The 10373-nt window shown below is 40.0% G+C and overlaps 1 protein-coding gene across 4 annotated transcripts in view; it reads right to left on the bottom strand.

The window, feature by feature from the left end:
* Positions 1–388: 388 nt before the first annotated feature.
* The window catches only part of LOC129089834 (protein furry homolog), a 42123-nt gene continuing 32138 nt past the window's right edge, over positions 389–10373 (bottom strand). For 3 of the 4 annotated variants that reach the window (XM_054597335.1, XM_054597251.1, XM_054597417.1), the window contains 13 exons: positions 9571–9735; positions 9325–9399; positions 9028–9198; positions 6976–7176; positions 5856–5999; positions 4887–5050; positions 4596–4803; positions 4099–4248; positions 3918–4016; positions 3741–3824; positions 2193–2303; positions 1883–2088; positions 389–1789 (listed from right to left, as the gene is read on the bottom strand). In XM_054597335.1, the coding sequence (XP_054453310.1) occupies positions 1531–1789; positions 1883–2088; positions 2193–2303; positions 3741–3824; positions 3918–4016; positions 4099–4248; positions 4596–4803; positions 4887–5050; positions 5856–5999; positions 6976–7176; positions 9028–9198; positions 9325–9399; positions 9571–9735 (2037 nt within the window). In that variant the 3' untranslated portion in view covers positions 389–1530. Of the gene's footprint in view, positions 1790–1882; positions 2089–2192; positions 2304–3740; positions 3825–3917; positions 4017–4098; positions 4249–4595; positions 4804–4886; positions 5051–5221; positions 6000–6975; positions 7177–9027; positions 9199–9324; positions 9400–9570; positions 9736–10373 lie in introns of those variants that run through there. The other variant, XR_008531173.1, reaches the window with a different exon arrangement.

Genomic DNA, 10373 nt, shown 5'->3' with positions numbered 1-10373 from the left:
CGATTATATTTGAATCGGTTGTATTATTTTCAATATCAGAGGAACAATATATTTGAAACCTTATGGTGTATTGTTTCCCTAAATGTAGCCTTTCAGGCAGTCTTTCGGGCTAAGATAAGATAAGATAAGATAAGATAAGATAAGATAAGATAAGATAAGATAATCCTTTATTAGTCTTTAAGCCATGTGTTCTCTTTATATAGTTATGCCTCCTGCCCTCGGTATAAAAGCTGCTGCCAGGGGTGTTTTAAATCCTAACACCTGACAGGCAGATTTTTTGAGTGGTGACACCCAGGTTATATCAAATCCCAAAGTTATGAAAGCCTTAACAACAATAACAATATCACACAAATCAAAAATAATGAAACCTTAGTTAACAAATGTACGTTTTATTTTTACTGTTACATAAGTGTACATAACACCAAAGAACAGTACATTGCAAAGGCAGTAGTATTTACAAGGCGAGAAGCTACACAATCAGTTCTTGTGGAATCTTTATAAATAGCCATATCTTTCCCTCTACATGCAGCTCAAATTGTAAGTTCATAAAAATACAATCTTATGAGTCTGAGCAAAGCCCCCATTGCACTATGTACAATTATTCCGTTAAAATAGTTTCTGTATTTGTTCATAAACATTACTATTACCCTCTATAGTACATAGAATTTGCAAGGTTTAAAGATTTTCTATAAATCTAGCCTGATAAATGCAAGTTTTTCTATTGCAAATAATATTACATAATTTACCATAATTGCTAAAAGCTGCACAGTTAAAAGGTACAGTAAGATGTTTTAAGTAACAGACAGCCCACAAAGCAGCATGTAGTGTAGGTTTGGGAGCCGGTACAGTAGTTTTGCAGCATGTCGAAGTAGTTTAATGCAAACAATTTCTGTAAATCAGTATCCATTATTCCATCCGTGATGGTTGTCAGGTTTATATCACACACTCAAGCACCCACACACACCACAAGCACACACAAACACACACGCACACAAAAGACCCACTACTTTCACCAAGTAATGAAGCCTCCCTTTTTTTGTACTAACAATGTTCATGTTTTCCAATGCTATGATATTCAAATACATTCTTTCAGGATACAGTAAAATTCTTCCACATCTGTGTTGGATTGCACATTTTCCCTTGACAATTAAAACAAAATAACTGAAAGAGAATCACTTAGCTTTGGTATGTCATTTGTTAAATGTGAAAGTCATTGACCTCAGTAGCAAATGTCGGTTTGTGAGATTTCTATTATTAGTGCAATAAAAGCCTAAGTTTCTCTAAAACAGCAAAGTCTCTCATCTTTCTAAAAATAAACAACAGTATTGCTGCACATCTAATGACCTGACTTTATGACATTCTGAAGTGCTCTGAGCAGGAAAAGGAAAGGGGGTTTGGTTTTTATTCCCAGGTGAGAGCAGAGTGCATGTTAACCACTGAGACAATAGCAGCAGCCCCAGACTGGACCAGAGGCTAGGCATGGGACAGGGAGCTGTGCAGGATCGGGTGTTATGCGCTGCCAGACCGCCATCAAAGAGTCGAGCCTGAAACTCTGGAGTCTGGGAGGAAAGCTGTGATGGCTTGGTAGCCTTGGGCTCGTCGGATCATGTCCCGGATCTCTCCGTTAAGTTCCATCAACTTGACAGATATTTCTGTCAGGTCCAGTGTTGAGCCCACCAGAGCAAAAGTTCCCGTCTGACCCAACGTTTGATGTCTGAAGTAGATGTTGAGTAGAGTCTGGACCTCATCCTCAGAGTGGCTGCCGAAGATGTCTTTAGGCCATGTTGTTCTGCCATAAAAAAAGTAATGTTATTTGTTTCACTGGGGACATATTTTGACGGCAAACATCTCTCATATTCAGAAAAACAAGCCTTTTTCTCACCTGCACTCACGAATGCAGCGGATGGCCGTCAGAAACTCGTTATTCTTCAGACACTCGAGGATGGCCTGCACAGCAGCCTCGGATGAGCTGAAGGTGGGCTCAGAGCAGGAGCTCTCACACGCAGCAATCTCATCATTCGTCACAGAGGCTGCTGCTACTCTCAGGTTTCTCTTCAGCTCGTTTAGCTCTCTGGACATATTTGTCAGCTAAAGGTTAAGAGGGATTCATATCATTAAACAGGGACATGGATTAGTAGGTGGGTATCATGGTTCAAAAAAAGAGAGGACAAGTAAATGCATGATATACCTACCTCAGGAATAGAGCTTATTGCATTGACTTGTTCAATCAGCTTACAGTAGGACTGAAAAAGCAGCAACAGCTGAAAGTGGAGTTTGTAGAGTCTTTGACAGAGCTCCAGTTGCTGAAAGTAAGAGAAAAGTGGTTGTTGGCAAAAGGTCTTTTCATTGGGCTAGGTTTCTCTCTTTCTTATGTATTAAGAGATACTTTATTGGGTATGGTTCTGCATTTGGTGGGCAAAACACTCAACCACTCACGACTGGTAAACTACTTCTAAATAGAAGTCAGACCAGCTGCAGTCGACTTTAAAGTGCTGAAAATAGGATTAGAGTGAGCCGAAATGTTTCTTTTAAAAACAAAAAAAGACCATTTAAAATAACAAAGAGGAACAAGTCATTCAAACTTACAGCCAGAGATTCCATTTGCTACAAAGCAAGCATGTTACAGGACAGAAAAGAGGTAGGGAAAACAGAGAATCAAAAGGAGGGCATGCAAGTCCTGAATATTTTTGTGGGTTAAAGTATTAGCACAGGTTTTATTTGCATGCAGAGAGGAAGAAAAGTGAGGGTCGGTGTATGTGCAAATAAGAACTGAAAGGAGGGCTGGTAGTCGCCATGAATTAAAGGATCCCTGTGGAGTTAATGACATCTAGCAGCGCTAGCAAGTGCTATTCTGAGTGGCTCCCTGTTTAATTGATCTTGTTCCCGCCCATAAAGACATACATGAGCACACGCAGGTGACGTGATACAGAATCCTTCTGATGGTGCCACATTATTCTGCTGATCTACAGGTCATTTACCAAGATTTGATGCAATACGGCAACAAAGATTCAAAATACTTTGCAAATGTTTAATGAGGAAGGAGATGTACACAATGCGGTTTTACTAAATGTAGTCATAACTTTTGTTTACAAGAAAACTCCACATGGCACCTTTAATAAAAAAAAAAGCCAAGTAAAAACAGCCGAGCAAAGTAACAATTTTGCCTGTTCATTAGCACAAATGCACTCACTTTGATGGGAAACCCGTAAGCTATTAGGTACACAATTTTAGCAGCAAACTTTCCATTTAGCTGTTTTCTTTCCTCAGTTTTGAAGTGAGTGTAATTGTTTACTGCTAGATCAAATGCAACTTAAGAGACCTTGCTCCCATGCCCAGCAGAGCTGAAAATGATCACAATGCACATTGGAATGAGATAATCAATGTGACGTGCGGCAACTGAAGGTTGTCATAAACTTAAAATTTACATAGTGTGAGAAAATTAGAGGTAACACTCACAGAGCTAAAGTATCACACAGTAATCGTAATGCAGAGAGTACAGTATGAGAGGTCAGTTGAAGTGAAATCTATTTTACAGTCATTTTTATAATTCCATTCTTAAAGAATCAACAACTTTTTTTGTTAAAATCATGCAGCCCTTTATGTTCGCACACTGGCTGAATGCATTAAACCATAGACACAAGCCAGTATTTAACATTATCACCCATTTGATATGACAGCATGTTAGAGTTATAACTCAAATTCCTAAAAAGTTAAGGTTTTACCATAGAAAAAGGTTTTACCTTGTCCTCATGCTCCGCTGGTTGACTTGTAATCACACTGCCCTCAGCACTCCTGGGAAAGGTGGCCTTACAGTTGTTCAACCACTGTGGGTAAGAGACACAACAGAATCACAGCGTTAACAACTCAGTGACGACATACAGTTGACTTTCAGACTGGATGATATTGAATGTCCTTACACTGAGAGCTGCATCTTTTCTGTTGTTGTAAGTATCAAGATACTCTTGAAGTTCCAACACGCTGAATTTCATTTTTTCCAGGAATCCATAAGACATAATCTGTCAAAATAAAATGTTGTTGAATTTGTTCAACTACCACCAACATGTCCTTCTGTTAAAAAAACCATCTCAGGTTACTCACTGTGTCTGCATCAATAAACAGTGTTGGGCACTCTGAGCATGATGTCAGCATCTGAGAAGACCTCAAAAGCTTTGATCCTAATCCTCTCATGCCATCGCCGAGGTAACTCACAGCGTCACAAGTCAAGGAACAAAATTTGGTCTGGATATTCTGCAAAGCATAAAGAACAGGCTGGCTGTGACACTGTCAAAGTCACTCCTAGATCTTGTTACGCTCTTACACTTTGTAATTTCTTTCTGAAAATTTGTCAGCTTTGGTCAGTGAAGTGAACAATATCTGGTTAATGAATCTCTGAAAGATTTTTGTGCTGAAAGCAACAACAGAGTGCCCTGTATTTGTAATTAATCAGACGTTGTCTGAAAAGAAGCCTCTTTCTCTAAAGGTTAATCAGCCACATATCTAATCCTGTTACCCTTTCAGTTGAATTATTTAGTTTGACCAGTCACACTGTTAATGGGATGCGGGGTAATGCCGGCTACGAGGCCATGCTGTAATACCTGGAACAGTGAAGAAAACACATGAAAAGTGTAGACTGCACAGGATCCATCTGAGTCAGACACAAGCTGGTTGATGTGACTTCGCCAAGCCTCCTCTGCATCGTCGCACACCGCTGGTTGAAAAGCCGCGAGGATGGCAGAGAAGAAGGGTGACGGGGGCGGTGAAGATCGGGACTCCAGCATGTCGTCTCTCTCTTCCTCGGCGAGACTGAGAGGACATAGAGCCATGTTATCAACATCATTTTTTTAATACAACATTATCTATTATTGAGAAAAGTTGTGAGTACGTACCTCGGCTGGCAGCTGTCAAGGTCAAGTTCTCCTTTGTAATCAATGTGAACCATGTCAATTGTCAAACTGTCTCCACAGTGAAATTCAAGGGGTAGATCACTGATGGAGAAAGAGAGGTCGCCCTCGTTGAAGTTGGTGTCTTCATCCTCCTGTGACACCTCATGCTAAAAGAATACAGGGAACACACATGCTTTCTCAGCAACTTGCAGAGTTAACTAGTCATGAACAAACACTGAGACAGCATGCAGTGAATGTTATAATGAACTGAAATGTGTTCCCTATGTTAGACTTGAATATTACACAGATAATTGCTTGGGTAAAATGGATACACTAACCTTGGTGTGGGACCCTATGGACACTCCTTTTGCTGTTCTCTTTTATTTGGTAAATTTAGTGTGCATAAATTGGGCCAATCAAATAGATTATAAAATATTTTCATTCAGCCAGCATTGTGGCCCTCATGTTTTGGGGCAGGCAATGTGTAAACCTTTCTTGACCTCCCACATGCCAAGAGTTTTTAGTTGTTGTTTAGAGCCACCCTCAAAGAAGCAATAGGTATACACATTGCCTTAAACAGACAGACACAGAAAGAAAGATACTTTTTTTTCTATTGCTGGCTACAACCCCCTAACACTGCCACAATTAAAAATTGCCCATAGCCCAAAGCGTTATAGATTGCCTGCTTGCAGGTTTAGTTCATTCTCCTTTAGCATGCAACCAGTGAAATATCAAGAAAAGGCCAGCTCATGCACTACTCTGAAGAGGGGTAATGTAGAAAAGTCAGAGCGCCACAAAATAATACTTTACATAAACTGAACCCAAAGCACATAAAACATCCAAGACACTTGACAAGAAATGATGCAACAGAGTAGTTCCCTATTTGGCAAAGTTAGTGAAGAACTCTAGTATGGAGTTGCGGTACGTATTAGTAGTTCCCAGTATCTCAGACACTCTGAAGCCCTTATTCACCCGCTGCTTCGAGTCCTCTGGCAGTTGGACATCGAAACTAGGATTTTTGCTGTTCAGGGGAGTTGAATCAGCCGAGGTTGTATCAAAAAAGGCAGAGGGAGAGTCCCTGTTACTGATCTCTGTTGTTGGAGAGAGGCTGACCATCTGCAAGAGAGACAAAGTCAAATTTGATGAAATCTTCTCTAAATATTTTTTCAAAAGTTTTTTAGAAACTGGAAAAAAGCAGAGCTCAGAACACTGGATTGAAAACTGTAACACTGCAAAGGCAACATTCCTAAATAAGCTATAAGAACTGACAGAGGCTGACCAATCAGGAACAAGAGAGGAGTTGGATGACAGCTGCGTGGACACATGGGCTTTCCATCTGCCACCAGTGTTTCAACAAACTTTAGCTAATACTGCAAGAGGACCAGAGGTTGAGGGCTGAGGGATAAAAGAAAGATGTTGCAAACATTTAAAGCCCCTGCTATCAGCCCCTGGACAATGCAGTGTGCATTCAAGCCTACAATTCATGTTGGAGACACAAACAGCATGTAGACAATATTGCCATTTTCAAAAGTTCTTCCTGTGGCTGGAAAAGATTTGTGATCATTAACGTCAAAAGGCCTTATCCCCTTGGAAGCATGAATGTGCTCAGCAAATTAAAATATGAGATATCTTGTGTGCAAAGTCGATGGTAACCTGAGAGTGGCACAAGAGGAGAGATCATGGATTGTCCAAGATGAAAATAATTAATCCTCTAAATGCCCTAAGTATCATCTGCCAAGTAACAAGTTCAATCAAAACATAAAAAATATGTTTTGTTAGGGATTATGGTTTAAATCAATATCATGATACTGATAAGAGTTTCTGCAGGGTTTAGCAAGTAAAATATAAACTTTTTAGGATGTTTTAAACACCACATAGAATGCATAGGACTGAAGAGCTGTTGGTAAGTAAATTATGTCTCCCGAAAAATAAATTCAAGATGTTTTAATATGTTCAAAGCCTTTTTTCCAGCCAATTACAATGTTTAGAAGACATTTAAAGAACTGCAGATACCCTGTGAAAGGGATCATTTTCCTGATGCTTCAACAGCTAGGTTTTCCATTCATTTATTGGCATTCAAATGTGAACTTACGAGCTGTGAGTGGGAGAGTATCTGGCTGGCAATGAGGGAATCTTCCTCAGACGACTCGTCTGAGTCTTCATGGGTGATCTTGCTGAGGCTGGGCATGCTGCTGGACAGCTGACTCTCCTCCAGGGGCTGCAGGTCACTCCGGTCCAGACTGTCCATGGAGCGTCTACGCGCACCCCAGTTAAAGTTGTCCATAGTCTCTCCCTGCGACAGATAACGACATTGAGTTACCAAGAAAGTTCCAAGAAGTGAAACACAATGTAACACAAACACATGCACACACAAACACATACCGTATACACACATTCACCCAACCATGCAGTGCAGGTTCAGGGAGGGGGCAGTCTCTGCAGGATGCTTTCCCCCTCATAGATAACAATGGAGGGAATACTGGAGCACTATATGCTCACAAAGAGAGTTTCCTCAAACTACAATCAAAATAACCAAGATGGTGTTTTAACTGGCAGAAAGAATTGTGTTTGAGAACACCCTGATATTGTCTGATTTTAAATATTTTAAGTTTGTTAGCCCCTGAGTCTGTTTATTGTTTAAAATGTAAAATGCAGAGTGACTTGATTCTGGAGATGTCATCCAACTTCCACATTCCACCAAAGCTCCAAATCAACAGATCCGACAAGGAAGAGTTCATGTAGCGATTAGCTTAATGCCTATCACTGATAGAAGGCAAATGCTTAATAAGCTGCTTTTTAAAAATAAACAATTTGTGATCAAAAACTAAGTTTGTATGTGGTTAAAAGGCTTTCCTCATACCTTGTCAGGTCATTCGACTTGTTGTGGTCTCATTAACTTAAAAACTGTCAATGTCGCACTTTTGGCGACCACAGCACTTGTTTTAGTTTTCAGTCCGTCTGACATTTTTTCAGCAAGCTTTAAAGGAGAACAGCTGACACTGTTTTCCAGGGTGCAAAGTCTGCAGCTTTATATTCACAGAGATGTGTTATTCCTACAGCTTAAATTCTCTGAAAATGCCCAGATGTTATTGTGGTTTTAAAGCTTGACTAAAAGGTACTAAAATAAAACAAAGAGATATTCATAATAGAACAATGCAACATGAGTGATGTTAAATCAGACCAGTTAGAGCAGCAACGTTATTGCTGCAAACAACGTGAACAACATTATGTATATCATCAGCATTTGGGCTTTTGTGTTAATTGACAGAACTGACTTGAGAGAGTCTGATGTTCTTCTCCTCAAGGTAAACCAACAGAAATGTGAACTGCATCATCCTATTAACTTATTAAGTGTACAAAGGGTAAGGTGTATTACTTACTGTAAGCATTACAAAAATAAGGAGTTCAGTATATTGTGTGATTATAGCTAAAACTGAATACAGTTTCTTCTACTATGTCTGTTGGTGGAGATAACATCGCATTTGCAATTACATTTACAGTTCTATGTAAGATTTAGTCATACAACTGAGTGCACACACTTTATTTTGTAAAATTGAGTGAGATCTGCAACATAAATTACTGGGGAAAAAATGTTAATCTAATATAGGCCAGCTGTGGGTAAAATTTAAAAAAGGTTTCTCTCCAAAAATTGTTTAAGACTGTTTTAATCAGCTGAAGATATATGCATAAGCTTAAAAATCCACCAGTTATCCTGGTTAAAGATTATGATTCCATGCATTTCACTGGTGACTATCAGACTGTGACTTTAAGACTACTTAAACTATGTTTATGAGAAATATGCTAAAACCACTGTGTATATAATACTGAAAAATTGAGTGGCTATACATGAACATTGCAGAATCTGTTTTGTAAATTACACAGCATGCACACACATTTGCTACTGTTTGCCATCAGTGTGGCAGTTCACTAAATTATCTGCACAAGCAAACACTCTGAAAATTGTAACATGACTAAACTTACCTGTAGCTCCTAGATAGCCCAGACGGAAAAAACAGAAAAAAGAAACCCCATTACACAGAGCAGGAAGACCTGACCCAGAACAGTATACAAGTGCTCTTTGGGGGAAATACTCTGCCATCTTTGTGCAAATCTTTACCACTGTTTTAAAACTTTTGAGACTCACCTCTCCATCTTCAAGCTCCACGTCCAGGAAGTCAAAGTCTCTAAAGACTCTAAACTGCTGCTCTGAGGTGGTGTCGTCCATGTTGTCTGGCTCCCGGGTCCCATCATCGGAGGACACCAGGCTGGGCTGGTGCTCCATGAGGTCCAGCTCCCCACAACTGGAAAAGATCACCTACACAGAGGAACAAATAGACACAAATTAAAATGTGCTTATGGACTGTTTTTAAATGCATGATAATACAAAAATGGCTGGCGAGTGTTGAAATTCAGTTCACTGCTGAAATGAGGTGCATCTTACCGAAGGATTTTTTGTGAGCCCCACTTCTTGTCCACACAGAGACAATACATTCACCAGTTTTTCCCTTGTTCTTTTCTGCAAAGTGCGAAAGAAAATGGAGAGTGTTAGGAATAACGCATCTCTGTGTATTTTTCACAAAAGATTCGAATTAAATGACTTAAACAGGCACCAAATACAGCCATTATCAAATCTTAACCTTGTATATTATGAGCAAAATTCTATGAAGGAAAGGGAAGAAATGTTCACCTGTGAAGACTGAGGCCTCTTCCAGCTGACTGGCACCAGGACGTTGTTGGAAGTGGATCCAGAGGAGGTGGAGGAGGTGCTGCGGGTCACTGCTGTGGTCCTGCTCTTCGCATCTTGGCCTGGAGAACGCTGCAGGTCGTCAAAACGCCGACCAATCACCGGCGTCTAACAGCGTGGACGCAAACAAACACAGACATGTGCAGACAGAAACCTCGATGAGTCAGGGAAAGTTTAATAGGAGAAAGTCCCCTTCTGCTTAGTCCATTCATGACTCAGGCTCTGCAGCAGTTCCTGTTTCTTCCAAGATGAATGTAAGGTGATCAATGTTTCATGTTTCACAATCTTTTTTGATCAATTCTCACAATTTATACTCCTCTCGGTATTCTGAATGCATGAAGCAATTGAGAAAAAACTAACTCGCTCCTCCTTGGCTTTATCCCTCAGTCTAAAAATATTTTAAGAAATATCAGGGGTTTGTCCAGTTTGTTTCAAGGTTTAGATTCCCACAATGTTGGCTATTCACTATAAGTCCCTGATTCACATACAAAGGACGGCAGTAAAGAGCTGACATAATTTCCTGCCATTCATGAACTGCCCAAATAGCTCCCTGGTCAGTTCCCACACATACACCACTCTGTCTGTATCTTTGACATCACTTTCCAGCTCTTGCTTGGCTAATTGTGTTTATCTTTTGAGCTTTCAAGCTAATCTCGAAGGGTTTGGTCAAAAAGAAATATCAGCATTAAGGAAGGGGAAGAAATGTTTCCTTTCCAAAAAGCTTAACGGACAAGCTCAACAAGCAC

The sequence above is a fragment of the Anoplopoma fimbria genome, chromosome 1 (genome assembly GCF_027596085.1).
Source record: "Anoplopoma fimbria isolate UVic2021 breed Golden Eagle Sablefish chromosome 1, Afim_UVic_2022, whole genome shotgun sequence".
Classification (NCBI taxonomy): Eukaryota; Metazoa; Chordata; class Actinopteri; order Perciformes; family Anoplopomatidae; genus Anoplopoma; species Anoplopoma fimbria.
The sequence above is the reverse complement of the archived record's forward strand: the minus strand, read 5'-3'. Positions and strand labels throughout refer to the sequence as shown.